Source organism: Columba livia, chromosome 7 (assembly GCF_036013475.1).
Source record: "Columba livia isolate bColLiv1 breed racing homer chromosome 7, bColLiv1.pat.W.v2, whole genome shotgun sequence".
NCBI lineage: Eukaryota > Metazoa > Chordata > Aves > Columbiformes > Columbidae > Columba > Columba livia.
The window spans coordinates 6,010,190-6,025,611 of NC_088608.1; the positions used below are offsets into that span (position 1 = coordinate 6,010,190).

A 15,422-nucleotide genomic window follows, 5' to 3' on the forward strand; every position below is an offset into this window, starting at 1 on the left:
GCTTGCAAAGGAAAAAGGTTGCGCAGGGGAGTCCTGGTTCTGCTTCATGCGGGTGTCTGCTACACAGCTTGTTATGGAAATTCACTTTTATAGTATTCAACTCGAAGCATTGATTTTATGTTTTAACAGCTTCACATATTTTGTTATATTTTAGAGAGAAATGCCATATATTTCAAAAATACAGAACTATTTAAAGCCTGCTGTAAGGCCTTCCACACTGATGTACTCTCAAGGTCACCAGGTACATTTGGGTGCATAATTTGGAGAATGACGTGTGCTTGCCCTGTAACTCCACCAGATCTGACTACAGTTACATAAAAATGTAATTAAAAAAGCCTCTCACCCTAAAATATTTTCAAGGGATATTTTTCCTTACGTGGCTGGTCATTACCGTGATGTTGACTGAATACATTTATAACCAAGATGACATACTGTATGTAAACCACATTAATATACTGGCATTTTACCCTTTGGGTCCTGATAGTAAATATGGTTTCAGAACCAGTGTTTTGAAATTATCATATTAATCATTTATTCAGAAATTCTGAAGACAGTCTGTGTCTCTCACACACATACACCAAAACATGTGTTCACTCTTTCAGGATTTCTGAAGAAATGATATATGCAATGAACACATCCAATTTTACTATGAGAAACTATTTTTTTATAACATGGAACACTTAATATGCATATAATACATATGAATATATCGCACGGAGGGTATTCTTAGCTAATAGTGAGCTGAGCTTTAGAAGTAGCAAAGCTCCCAGTAGACAGCCATCAAAGATTAATTTCTTAAGAAGTAAATATCAAAAGAATTCTGAATTATCTGATGAATAGAACACACTCACTTCTTTAGAAATTAGCCATGCAGACCAAAGCCTAGCAGGTCACCTGTCAGACACACCTTGTACAACCAGACGTATCGTGCGCATCTTCTGACGTGTTCCATGTGGGTCTGTTCAGCTGTCTGTCTGCAGAGATGTCTGAACGGCGGAGCGTGTGTAGGTCCCAACATCTGCGAGTGCGCGGGAGGATGGGGAGGAACGCTCTGCCAGACCCGTAAGTGCTGCCGGAATCACCACCAGAGATCTCTATGCATTACATTTCCTCCTATTTGTATACTGTGTTAGGTTCATGGTTGGACTTAATGGTCCTAAAGGTCTTTTCCAACCTAAATGATTCTCTGATTCTATTACATCTAAAAATCGACCATAACATGATTAGCACCTAAATTCTGCCTCTTATTCATCAGAACTGTCTCATGATGCCAGTAAAACTGTCACTTTCAAAGACATTTCTGGACCAAACATCTGCATGAGAAGGAGACCTGACTCATGTTTTACTTACATGGATGCTGAGTTTGACCTATCAGGCAAAATTAATAATCTTTAAATCAAATAATTTGAAACATAAGATAAAAAAAGAGGGGTCATGGAGCAGCCCGTTCTGTGGACCCAGACAGCATTAAGCACAAGAAGAAATTCGATGTGTGTGCTGACCTAAGAGCTCAACCCTGTAAATGCTCCATGTTCAGAATGACCCCTGGAATTGTTTGCACATGGGAGGGACTGGAAAACCTGGAATAGGAAGAGACCTGTTAGGGTCACTTTGGTTTGTCTGTGTTATGAGCTTTACAGTAAAAGGGCATGAGGAAAATATCAAGGCATTATCCCCTTTAAAGGGCAATCTTTCTTTCACACTCGCAGAGCGTAATTACTCACGGAAATCTTTTGTCAGTTAAATCCCAATGGCTGCGTAATTGTTTCTTTGTGCCAGCTGTCTTCTAGTTCAAACACAGTAATGTTTAAAGTTATTTATTAGTTGATGACATATTCTTGACTCAGCTTATTAAAGAAATAAACAAATTGTGCTTGTTCCTGTGAAAGGCAAGTACGGCTTACTATCATTAACCATTTCTGTCCTTTGCAGGCACACAAGCCTAGGCAGTTTTTTATATATCTATCTGACTTTTGAAACTTTGCTCCAAGTCCACTCACTTGCCAGTCATTCTGTTGTTACTATTCCTTCCCATGTTTTCACTGTAGTGGGAGTTTAACTCAGCTTTCTGTCCAAACGGAGCTGGCTGAAACTTCTGGGTCCCACAGCAAACCCAAATCATCACCAAGCGGTTGGAATTTCTGGGGTTTTTGAGATAGAAAGAGAGAAGCCTATTGTCAGAGAGCAGATGGTGAGGTCTTACAATGCTGCTCCAGGGTATTCACAGTGAGGGAAGGAGGAAGCAGGGGAACAAGAAAGTCTTCATCCTCACAGATGTTAGGTATAAAGTTTAGCATAGTAACCCCTGAAAGCAAGTCTGGGTTTGTGTTTTAATGGGAGGCTATTTGCCCAAATCCAGAACTGAATGAAAAAATGGTATTTATCTGTCTAAACATAAAACGCGTCCCGAGTGCATCCCTTGCTCGAAGCCGTGCTCACCTTGGCCACAGCTCCGGCGCTGACGAGAAAGCTGCTGGCACCGGCACGCAGGACTCCAAACAACCTCTGCTTACAGCTTTTTGTTGCTCTTCTGTTTTTTGGCCTCTGTCCCACCTCCCAGCAGCACACGAACACTGGGCCAAACCCACGCTCCTCTGCCAGGACCAATGCACTTCTGGCACGGAGGCGCCTGGTTCATCCCACCGCTCCCTGGTGCAAAACTGCTTTGTTGCATTTAAGCTCCCGAGGTTTCCCTGCGCTCGGCACCCCTGTCTTGCTTGGATGTATATGCCCAAATTCTGTGCTTTGCTACAGTATCAGCCACAAGGCTGAACGTGGCCTTGATCTGCACCACTTTAACTACAGACTGTGGCTGTTAAACTCACCAGAGCAAAACACTGTAAGAGAAGAAATCAATACCAACATATGATTCATTATATTCAAATATTTATATTTTATATTAATTTATTCTAGTACATATTGTATTAAAACATTATGTTTTATTTATTATATTGAATGAGAAATTATTAATTTATATTACTTATTATATTTTTCATATCATTTATCTAAATTGTTTCCACTTCATAATGCAAAAATTCCATCCCTCTCTACAAGTAACAATCCAAACATTAACTTTCCTCAGCAATCACTGTACCTTCTGCACTATCCAGAAGCAATTAGGGCTGGATTGTTTCTCTGGGGCTTTTTCAAGGAGGTTCAATAACCCCGTCTTCATTCTTTGTTTTCAGCCTGTGAATTCACACAGCAATAGAAATGCAGATACAGGTTTCGTCTACACACTGAACCTTATTTTTCCCTCATTAATTTCTAATGACATTCAGTAGGTGACTAAACCAAAGGAACTACGGAGACTTCAACTACTATTTTCCAGACATTTGTCAGGCAAAAAAACCTGTTTCAGTACCTTATATTGGGATAGCTTAGCCAGAGTAGGCCATTAAACCTACAAAAGAGACAATGGACAAACACTGAAAACTTATCTTGGACATCTACTTTTGATTTATCTTTAAGAAGAAGTCTCAGATCAGCATCAGTGCAGTTTCTGACTCACGAAGGCCTAAGCCTACAAGCACAGCTCAAGATGTTTGGAGGCAGCAATAGATACAGCTGCCACATTAAAATATTTTCTAAACTCCTGTCTCCAGTCTCTTCACTATAAAACCATGACATCCTCTATTTTTAGGTCCCTAATAACTAAATTATAAGTGCAAATACTGATGCCTCAGATTCTCCTGCCAACTTTCACCAGGAAAAAAGGACACAGGCCTCTATCACAAGTGACAGTCCAAAATGCTTCAACCTTTCCGCAGACAACACCGTTGACAATAACACAGAACGGATTTTCACTTCTGTTGCAATGAAGACTGGCAAGGCCTAAGTCAGAATAATTTCATGTCTAAACCATTCTTAAAATATCTCAGCCGGACTGTGTTGTCAGAAGGAGTCACCACACGTTAAGGAGCTCATATCTAATTTGGAACAGTCTGCTACATTTTGGGTATGCAATCATACAAGCAAAAACTTTGCTTCTTTTGCAATGATGTGCAATGAAATTGCATGTCCATATAACACTGCGAATTATGAATTTCTTAATGCTACAATCAAACTCACAATGACATTCCAGAGACATCCATGCAGGCTGTTTTTCTTACAGTTTCTGGCCACAACTAAACTGCAGAACGTGGCAAAAGTAGATACTTTTAGGAGACACTGGTAATGGATAAAGCACAATAGTCCTCTTTTGTCAGACTGTAAATAAAGAGGTCAGTGAAGAGAATAGGCTTCTTCCCCACTCATCTGTAACTGAATAGAATAGCTTCTGAAAGAGAATCAATAAAATAGGTCATTTGTCCCAACAAAGAAGGTGTGTGGTGGAATACACACATTATCCTTGATAAATACCTATGACTTTGATGGTCGTAGTTTAAGGAATAATGGTCAAGTTTCAGACTGTATTACAAATGTAGGGGAATTACCTTTTGGAAGGACAGGTTAGAAACGTCATTTGAAATATTCAACATCTCAACCACAGAAATCAGCAACTTTATAGATCAGGCTTCTTCCACTAGAAGCTTTTGCTGTCCGACTCTGCTTTTGGCTTTCATGACAGCAACACAAATATCCCAAAAATTCCCTCGGAAACAGAGAAACCACGATCACCAGGGTTTCCCATTGGCGATTTCCTTCTCATCCCATGTTGGATATCCAGCCTAAAGCTCCATGCCTGTGTCTCCTGCAGTGTTAACTCACATCTCTCTGTTTTCTTGAGCTAGGAAAGAAACTTTAGACCAAAGCGGTGAAGACCTGACAGTACAATCTGATTACCCTGACAGACAGAGACAAAACATGGCCCAGGAAAGTCAGAAGGCTTCTGGTCAGGGATATAAGCTTGTTGTTTAAGGCTCTGAATGCAGGATCAAGGTATAATTCTAATAATTAATTATCAAGTATAAGAAGGTTCTAGTTGAAAAGGATCTTCATCATTAAAATTCATGCTGCTATCTTCTGTTCTAATATTATTGAACCCATACTGGCTCCTCATTGCCCTTCAGAATAACTTCTCTTTATTTGCATGTTATAAGTGCCAGGCTCATAACTGTATAATTTCCTCAACATTCTTCCTCGTTCTCTCTCTCTGCCTTGAACATCTCAGACAGGCTTTCTTCTGGCTTTCCTATGTAGCTCTTTCAAAACTTAAGAAGAAAAATCTCAAAAAAGAACGTAGCTTGTGTGGAAATTATACCTCTGTTATTTTAACACCCAGGGATAAATCTCTTCCTGTAATGGGCATTTATTGATTATAATTTTAACATAAGCTTAGCTTATTAAATTACTTTCTTTGCTGAATCTGTACAGGATAAAGCATATATAGCCTGTGTCATTTTTAGTGCTTAGTGGCTTAGCATCCCTTGTAAATACATTTATGAAATATTCATTTGAACTTCAGCTGTGTTATTATCCTCTGTGATTTCAATTCCAATTTTCTTCCAAAATGTTTTTGACTTCTCTCCTAACGGAGCTCTCGTTGTTCTGAGCGCTACAGCAGGAGCAGGGGCTGGAGAGGGACACACCGGGAGCTCTCGTTGTTCTGAGCGCTACAGCAGGAGCAGGGGCTGGAGAGGGAGACACTGGGAGCTCTCGTTGTTCTGAGCGCTACAGCAGGAGCAGGGGCTGGAGAGGGAGACACGCGCAGGTAGCAAAGGATAAAAAAAAGAATAAGACAAAATCTTTCTCCTTTGTTTTTCTTCGTTTGCATCAACTGAGAACCAAAGAAACCACAGATGGAAAAATAAAAAGCCTCTTACCTTATCTAATGCCTGTTCTTCTGCCCATGCCTACCCGTACAGCCCTAGCTGCTGCAGGGCTCTCGAGAAGAGTCCACCTCTCTTCACCTTACCCCTTATTTTATCCACTATCAAGCTGAAAGGAGAATCAATTTCAATTTTTCAACAGTCCATATCAAATGAATAATAGTAATATCATACACAATTCTTTCTCCTCTAGCTTACTATTCAGGGAAGAAAAGCGGTGTGGGCACACAGAGCCCCTTCTGCTGACAGAGCTCTCGCTGTTGGGAAATGTTTTTGTTCCAGTGACTGGAACCCTGAGATTTTTTTCAGTTATAAATCTGAGTTCTTTCAAAGTTCATGGAGGAGCTGAAGTAGCAGCAGCAGAGGATGAGCACCCTGTTCTAGCCCGCGTGTGATTTCATTCCACCTCTGCCCCATCCACACCTACAATTCAAACTTGGGCCTCCCTCTCTCAGAAAAAAGAGAAATTCCGAGTTTTGCAGCTGCCCGTGCTGGGTCTAAAGGGGTGCTTTGCAACAGACAACTAACAAAACCAAGTTTACTGCACAAAAACTTGTTCCAACAAAGCAGCGCTTTTACCTTTTCGAAATAGCAGAAATATATCAGCTAGCTGATACACTAGGAAGGCAAAGCCGCTGCTCTGGGTCACTGGAGTCCCACAGCAGATGACCGCCCACCACTGCTGGAGTTTGCAAAAGCAGCACCTGAAGGTCACCAGCACATCCACGTCTCTGCATGTTCTTGTTCTGACACAGCATGGACTCTCACTACCTGAGGAGAGGCTGAGGGAGCTGGGCTTGTTTAGTCTGGAGAAGAGGAGGCTTAGAGGTGAGCTCATCACTCTCTAGAACTACCTGAAGGGAAGTTCTAGCCAGGTGGGGATTGGTCTCTTCTCCCAGGCAGTCAGCAATAGGACAAGGGGCCATGGGCTTCAACTCTGCCAGGGGAAATTTAGGCTGGATATTAGAAAGAAATTCTTTACAGAGAGAGTGGTCAGGCATTGGAATGGCTGCCCAGGGAGGTAGTGGACTCGCCGTCCCTAGAGGTTTTTAAACTGAGATTGGACATGGCACTTAGTGCCATGATCTAGTAAACGGACTAGAGTTGGACCAAGGGTTGGACTCGATGATCTCTGAGGTCTTTTCCAACCCAGTCTATTCTGTGATTCTGTGACTACACTCACACACGTAGCAGTTTACCAGGCTCTTTACAGCCTCTCCTTTTTAAGGTGTGTACAGTGCCAATAGTTCTGCATTTCACTCCTCTGTCCTGTAGCTGTCAAGTCTGAAGGTCAGTATATTTATTTGGATGTTAACATTCCCTACTCTAGTAAAATCTCAGCCTCCTCACTGAGCGTTAGCTGCCATGATAACCTGATAGAACAAACCCAATACAAATTCCAGATGTTGTTAAACAGCTTGTTCCTGGCCTTCCAAGGTCAGTATAATTAGTATAACTGAGAATCACATCTGGATGGCTTAGGGTCTCACTATGTGTTTTCTAAAGAAATTTCACTGGCCTGGTTTATCTCTGAGACTTCAGATCATAACACAAAGAACTTGCATGAGCTTAAATCTGTGTCAAAATCAGAACCTAAGTCTAACAAACCTAAAATTCTATAGCAGAATTTCTTCCTTCAGCCTCTCAATTTGTTGATTTTCTGTGAAAAAAACCCTCACAGAGATATGCCAAACTCTTTCAAATGTGGTGGAACACTTTGCTCCATGATGAAGGAGATGGTGTTGGACCACAGACATGAGTTTACATTATTTTCAGCTCTGTCTTAGTGGTGTGTGGTTTGCAGCCTCCTAAGTGCCTCTGCCACACAAAGAAATACATGAAGCCACTTGATCCACACCTGACCAGTTCTGAAGGCATTTAGTTTGACTGCCTGTAACTAGGATACAATATTCTGGCAATGTTTATAGAAGGTTTAACTCATGAGATCTAATTAAAATACTATGACATGTGTGTTCTTCTTCACTTCGTGCCCTATGGATTGGCTGTTCTCTTTCCTCTATGCCAAAACAGTGTCATTACAATATAAACTGCTAACGAGGATGAAAACCTGGCTGAAATTTGACTAATTCAATTGATTATCTTTATTTTTCTCTCTCCTGAAAAGAACACTGATTCTTTTATTAGCAGAATAGTTTCAAATGGATGGGCCTCTATATTTATAAGTACACAGATACTCTAGATAAGATAAAAAAGTTGTTCTGATTCCTTTTTACTTGGAATAAATAGCTCATTACTGATTCATGAAATCACATTCTTATGCCCTGGTTTCCAGAGGTGCAAAGTATGCAATTCATCAAATCCTCCCTTTTATTTATTGTGATAGCGTCACCTTTGGGAGCATGTATGTAATGTGTGTCTTCATCTAAGTCAACAAGGGATCTTTCAACAGCTGCTATTTCAACTGGAACAAAATAAAAACAATTTGGGCACAAATCTGATTCAACCATCAATGTCCAGAACGTATCCCGGCTTCAGAAATCAGGCCTTGCACTGATCCATTTCTGACTGAGCGAAGCGATTACGTTAGCACAATAGTTCTCTTTCCCCACCATTGAGGGGAAGAGGCAAAAATGAAGGTAATTATAAACATAACAGACATATAATGCCTATGGCAAACCATCTTTAATGCCTCTATATTTTTTTATTTCTTGTCCTTTCCTCCACCATCTGAAACTAGAGACTAATAACAGATTTTGCCACAACATTTTCAAAAGCATCTAAATATTCCCTTTCTAATGACGAGACTTAGAATAAGTGTATTTCTAAACAACTTTATCTTTCATTTGCAGCACTTTGTGAGCAAAAATGTCTATTTGGAAGCAGATGCATAAGACCAAACGTCTGCGCTTGCAGAAGTGGCTATACTGGTTCAGCATGTGAAAAGAAGGTAAGGTGCAAACCCCTGATTTGTATGGTAAGAGAGACAAAAACTACCAAATGTAACTGAAATATCCTACAGGAAAATGTATTAAAGTGTTGTAAACATTATGAAAGATGTGAATCAGGTTACAAAACAGTATAAAAGGAAGCTTAAGGGATGCTAAGCTGCCAAAATAACCCTGTATCCATGTTCTAGACAAAATTTTCCATTAAGGAACGGTTTAATACTTCAAATATAAAACTCACAAAAGCTTTATTTATCAGAGAATCAGAATGATTTGGCTTGGAAGCGACCTTAAAGATCATCTAGTTCCAACCCCTGCCATGGGCAGGGACACCTACTAGCCCAGGTCACCCAAAGCCCCATCCAACCAATCTTGGACACTTCCAGGGGTGGGGCAGCCTGTGCCAGGGCCTCACCACCCTCATGGGGAAGAATTTCTTCTTGTACCTCATCTAAATTTCCCCTCTTTCAGTTTAAAACCATTAGCCCTTGTCCTATCACTACATGCCCTTGTAAAAAGTCCCTCTCCAGCCTTCCTGTAGGTCCCCTTTAGGTACTGGAAGGTTGGTATGAGGTCTGCCCAGAGCCTTCTCTTCTCCAGACAGAACAACCCCAACTCTGTCCGCCTGTCCTCAGTGCAGAGGTGCTCCAGCCCTCTGATCAGCGAAAACTGAGGCAAAAAACTTGTTAAATACCACGTCCTGCTCCATACTCCAAATAACAGATCTCCTGTTTCCTTACACAGAGGGCCCACATTGTCCCTAGTCTTCCATCTATCACTGACATAGCTACAGAAGATGTTCTTGTTGCCCTTGATGTGTCTGGTCAGATTTAATTCTAGCAGGGCTTTAGCCTTCCTCACCTGATCCCTGGTTGCTCAATACTCCTCCCAGGCTACTTGTCCTTGCTTCCACCCTCTGTAGGCTTCATTTAGGTTTTGAGTTTGTCCAGGAGCTTGCTGCTCCATTACCAAGAGCGTGTTCCTGTGTGTGCTCAGAGCTGATGGCACCAGAGCTTCAGTGACCTCCCAAGGTGACTGACGGCCAAAACAGGTGACACCTGATCCGTATCTTCTTGCTGTGACAGCTGATCCTGTTGCCTTATGAAGAACAATTTCCTTCTTCCCGGCATTGACCAAAGCACATTGAATCCAGTTCATCGGAATATATATATATATTTTTTTTTTTTTTTGCCTGAATTTGAGAAGCATTGAGTTGAGCAAATATATCCTTACCCCCAAAAAACCCAAGAGGCCAGGTCCCACTGCCAGGATGGTTTGCAAGGTTACAGTACATCTGACAGCTGGGCTTGACCCAACCGTCACATCAGTGTGTGTCTTTGAGTCTGGTTTATCTGCTGCATCACCACTAAGATGAAACCTTCTATTCTGTCCTGCCTGCTGTGCCTAAACAGTGTACATACCAACTTTCATTTCCTCTTCTATTTTCAGTACTGCTTTATTCATATCCTGCATCCCCTGTTTCTCAGGGAATCTCCTCCCTTCCAGAGTCACAAACATCCAAAACATTTTACATTTTCTATTTTAAGAGCCACACTTTTAAGCCACAGGTATTGCCCATAACTCAAACACTATTCCACTCAGATGTCCTGACTGGCCCAAATTCCAGCTTTCAAAAAGGCAGGTTACCCTCCCATTTATCTGTTCTGAAAGGCTAGGGGCAAAAATCAACATATTTTCATTTCAACTACATAATGCATTAAGAGAAAGCATGAAAATCTATTCACATAGTCACTTCATTCTGTTAATGATAATTAGATTTTAATATCAGAATTATAGTGCTGTATGGATTTTCTTAACAAGTACATTCTCATACTAAATTACAGCTCCTACATCAATATTGAAGTGCAACTGATGTAGACGAGTAAGTGTTGTAATTTTATATATATTACCAAAAAAAAAATCTATTAAACAGGATGGCTGTAGCCTAGGAAAATTTGCTGCACATTTTCTCAAGTAATTAAAAGAAGTCATCCAAACAGAAGCAGGAATATGCCAAGATACACTGGAGTTATTGTCTGCAGGTCTTTATATCCAGGAGATTTTCCCTTGGTAGGTCAAGAGTTGCCATTTTTGAGACAGCAGATTACTTGTGAAATTGTGAAGCACGATATTTGTCATTTCACAAATGAAGTGAACGTTGTTGCATTTAACACAAAATATTACAAGAAAAAACTGGGCTTCTTTTTTCACATGAATAAACTATTAGAATATGAATCAGTCCTGAAAGAAAAAGAAAGTAGAGAAAGACCTTGCGTACTATGTGTGTCCACAATGCCACGCCATCAATGACACGTGTAAACACATTGGTGTCTATAGCAATGACCCATCTCACATTTTGCAAGACTGTTTGAAGCACTCTTCAGTTTCATGGCTTATTCTGCAAAAATACTGATTGGCTGCACTGATAGGAACGTGCATTGCTTTGATGTGAAGAAGGAAATGTTCTGAATAGAAGAGAATTAACGGGTTTCCTTCAATACGTGAGCTTTGCTGAAAGCTGGAATCAAAGTTGGTAATAAAACTGATGGATCTAATGGTGTCTAGCTTAAATTACATGGCTTATATTGCATTAAAGCAAATGAGACGCTCCTAAAAAAAAGACAGATATTAAAATGCAGAGCTCATTTACTAGCATGGATTAGAGCAAATTGTAAATAAATTGAATTCATACCCATATTCCTGTAGAAAAGTTGGGACAATAGGCCTCCTAAGGGTTAATTTATCAGACTGAATCAGGTATAATTGAACAATGTGAACAGACTTCAACCAACTTCCCCACACCTGTCAGTCATGGAAATCTCACAATTTATCTAAGTAATTATTCAAGTATTTAGCTACATTATTAGAGCACAGTTTTGCTCTTCCTAACACTGAGCATAAAGCCACCCCATTGCAAGTAAAACTGGTAGTTCTGGGGGTAGCCTTGGTAGGCACGGAGAAGAGTTATCACAGCGCTTTCAGTAACAACATTTACATGTCTGAAGATGACTGCAGTCTCTGCTGCCTGGTTTTCTCCCATTTTCCTCAGTCTCCAACCCTGTTTGTTCTCTGCTCATCTCCCCAGCCTCCAATTAATACATTTACAGCAAGAGATGCACGTTTTTCTGCAACGGCGCCTCAATCTGCTCAGTCTTTTCCACAGGGATGATACCTTATGACTTATTTCCCATTTGGCATTCGTGCAGTTGACTTGTCCTTTGTAAGTGCCGTCTTTTCTACCTTTACTTCATTTTGTCTCATGGATTTCAAGATGTTTTACCCATTTATCAAAAAGATTTTTAATTCTAAGCCTGCTTGCACTGCCTTCAAGTGTGACATTGTTCAAAAATGTGACATCTCGTTGTCTAAGACATCAATGAAAGCAGTGAATAGTAGAAAAATCAGGGCCTACACGCTATTGATAAAATTATTCTTTAATAATTCAGTCTTTGCTCCTTACTTATTTCATCTGATTAATTCTCACTGGCATGACTGACCGAGTCACATCAGAAGTCCCCCTAAAGTGAAAAATGTATCTGTTCTTGGTAGATAGACGGCTGCTTCCCTTCTTTAGCTTGAGGGACTTATAAATTAACTGTTTAATAATTTGTGTAAGTGTCTTTCCAGATACCAACTCTTTGGCTGTCGTTCCCTTGCTTTTCCTTTTCTTTTTTTCCTGATTTAAAGATATATACTATGTTTATTTGGATTATTTATACCTTCAGGAGTTCCCAGAGCAAATCATTACTGGTTTAGAAACTGCATCTTTAAATATGCTGGAGTAAACCCTTTGAGGCCCTGTTGACCTGGAAATCTGCTTCATGTAAAGAACTCTTATGTACTAAGTCTTACTATATGGGGAGTTAATGCACAGCAGATAGCATACCATAAATCCAAATCTCAGGTTATTACTGAGCCATTTAACCTTGTAAACAGGCCTTAAATCTGACTTTTCTGAATTTAAATACTCAGTTTCTTCCCTATTCTCCCTTTCACTCCTGTTCCCTTGTTAATTCTGATCACGTTAAACATTTTATCACATTTAACCTTCCCACGAAGAGTGGAGAAAAGGCATCGAGCACATCAGCCTTGCCCGTGTCATCTGCCTTCTCCCCTCCTTCCTGTTCTGTTCACCGCTTTGTTTTGCTCCAGAGTTAAAACTCATGCTTTGCTCTGTTTCTGTATGAATCTTTACGCAATGGGAACGATTCAGTAGCAGTGGCATGTAACATTATTTTTAAAACCTGGATTAAATTGGAGTGGGGCAGCCTGTTCCCTTCCCTCAGCAGCAGTCGCCAAGGGATGCTCGAGGTGTGTGTGGAGCCTGGTCTTGCCTGCGCATCGGAAAAGCTGGACGGTCCATATTCAATTCATCAAGTTATTCCCCTTTCTCTGCTGCAATCTTTGGTATAGTCCCCTTTGTGTAGTCAAAATTCCTGGAGGAACAATATACATTTTCCCAAATTATTCTTCATCTACATCCTAGTTCTTACATCCACATTGCCAAATGATTTGCAATTCATTTTCTGACATTTTTGGTTGATTTTGTTTTGGACTCCTGCTAAACAAAGCCTGCCAACAGCATTCCTCCGAAGGCTAATGAACTTGCTAAAATAGCAATCACTTTTAGAAACCTTTTGTGTATCTTTAATTTGTATTGAGTCTTTGAGAGATCCAGATAATTTAGTGAGTTTTGTAGCAGACATGAAGACAAATGCTCCTGCTGACTTTTCTATTCAAAGCAGCCATTAGAGCCCATTTGCTCCAGGCTGGAAGGGGCGACCCAAACAAAACGGACTAAACACATTTCTTTTCCTGTGGAAACACCGTTAAAAACTTTGGCATGAGGCCCAAAAGAGACCAAGACAATCACTGCACCATTTGTACAACAGGGAGTTTTCAGAAAGCTGAAATTCGGATCATATCTGTTGTCCCACCTCACACCATCACACTTTCCTTGCTTTGTTTTACTTTGCTTTTTTTCCTTTCTGAATGGATTAATGTAATAGCATTAATTAAGCCAACAGAATTAATCTAAGCTAAACAATGTTATCTAGTCAGATATAAATGGTACATTAATATTATGCTAGAAGCTATCATGATAGTGCATTTTCCCAGTAACAGTTTAAATATTAATGTGCTAAACTTGCCTGTCTGTTACATGTTTATTCTGAGGCATAAAGGTACTGAGAAGTGTAGCCTCCTACAGAAAATAATTAAGAAATACAGAAAATAATTAAGAAAAGGCAAACCTTACAGCAGATATTTTTAACACTGGAATTTACCAGTAAATCGAACAGCAACAGGCCAAGTCGTTCCTTATAAATGAATCTGGTGACTACCTTCCACAGCTTAAACATAATATTGATTTCAGTACAGCCTGAAAATATAAGATGTTTTTAATAAACAAATTATCATATTAGGCAGCCCTTTACTGCAGTTACTGACCTTAACATCACTATTACTTTGTTCCTTTATACATTAAGAGACATTAAACCACAAATCATGGTGTTCAAGTTACACAAGCTGTATTCAGTGACTGTGAATATACAAGAGAGTCATCTGTGGACTTTTAGGAAAAAAAGGCATACCTATTCATAAATTATTTCACCAATAAATTGATGTAATATGAGATAAAAAAAGCAAAGTCAAATATCAACAGTATTGAGCTACACAGGCATTGTCAGTCAGACTATTGACTTGCTTATGACAAAGGAATGCAAGAGTAGTTAATGCTACTTAAGGAAGAAAAATGACTCTGACTTCCTCATCATACCACTGAACACCTTCGATATGCATATTTGCTCACGTATTCAGAGTGTGGCCAGATAAATGCAGGCAGAGATGTGTCCTACCAGGTGAACTCACCAGCTCAGGTCCCTGCTGCCCCGGAGGTCTCCACGTGTGCTCCATCCCATCGATGACCAACACCTGCCACTGGTCCTGCAAGGATTTCATGGTAGTGCACAGTATGAATACCTGAACACGCTTTTAGTCTCAGAGAAGCTTATGAAGAAACTTACACAAGTGTTCATTCTGCATTTCTGCTCTTTCCCCGCAATAAAAAGACGCATCCTATATTTTTACATAGGACAGAAAAGTATTCCTGATTTGGAAATCATGATGTTTTTGTTTAGCTCTCATTAAAGGTTCTTAAACACAGGAGAAAGCAGCCTACTGAAAGTCTCCCCTGATATGTGTTGACTTCAGCTGACACACGCCTTTAGAACAGGGTTTTGGGGTGAATACAGACAGGTCTGTTTAACATCAATACTTAGAGGTTCCTGCTCTGTTTAGTGCTAAATATATACTCCAACTTCCTCCACACGTGTTGCTACCAAAAGAAAGTAGGACAGGGCCTACGCAGCAGTTCAAGTTTCATAAAATGTCTTATTTTATATATATACATATATCCATATATCTGCATCCAAAGAAGAGCAACGAGGCTGGTGAGGGGTCTGGAGCACAAGTGTGATGAGAGCGGTTGAGAGAACTGGGGCTGTTCAGCCTGGAGAACAGGAGCTGAGGGGAGACCTTATCACTGTCTACAACAGTGGTCTCTTCTTCCAAGTAACAAGACAAGAAGAAACGGCCTCAAGAGGTTTAGATGGCCTCAGGAGGTTTAGATTGGAAATTAGGAACAACTTCTTCCTGGAATAGGTTGTCAGGCATTGGAACAGGCTGCCCAGGGCAGTGGTGGAGTCACCATCCCTGGAGGGGTTTCAAAGACGTGTAGATGAGGTTC

The 15,422-nt window shown here is 40.4% G+C and overlaps 1 protein-coding gene and 1 long non-coding RNA gene across 6 annotated transcripts in view; one reads left to right on the forward strand and one right to left on the reverse strand.

The window, feature by feature from the left end:
• The window catches only part of LOC106145853 (von Willebrand factor D and EGF domain-containing protein), a 192,127-nt gene that overhangs the window by 165,983 nt on the left and 10,722 nt on the right, over positions 1 to 15,422 (forward strand). For all 3 annotated transcript variants that reach the window (XM_021296547.2, XM_065070320.1, XM_021296548.2), the window contains 2 exons: positions 967 to 1,062; positions 8,582 to 8,679. In XM_021296547.2, the coding sequence (XP_021152222.2) occupies positions 967 to 1,062; positions 8,582 to 8,679 (194 nt within the window). The remainder of the gene's footprint in view (positions 1 to 966; positions 1,063 to 8,581; positions 8,680 to 15,422) is intronic.
• LOC110363608 (uncharacterized) overlaps positions 1 to 15,422 on the reverse strand; it is a 66,776-nt gene that overhangs the window by 19,737 nt on the left and 31,617 nt on the right. The window contains exon 2 of one of the 3 annotated variants that reach the window (XR_002421814.2): positions 14,546 to 14,620. The exons of 1 other annotated variant lie outside the window; for it this stretch is intronic. This is a non-coding gene — a long non-coding RNA (uncharacterized LOC110363608). Of the gene's footprint in view, positions 1 to 2,439; positions 3,219 to 14,545; positions 14,621 to 15,422 lie in introns of those variants that run through there. One more of the 3 variants, XR_010473961.1, reaches the window with a different exon arrangement.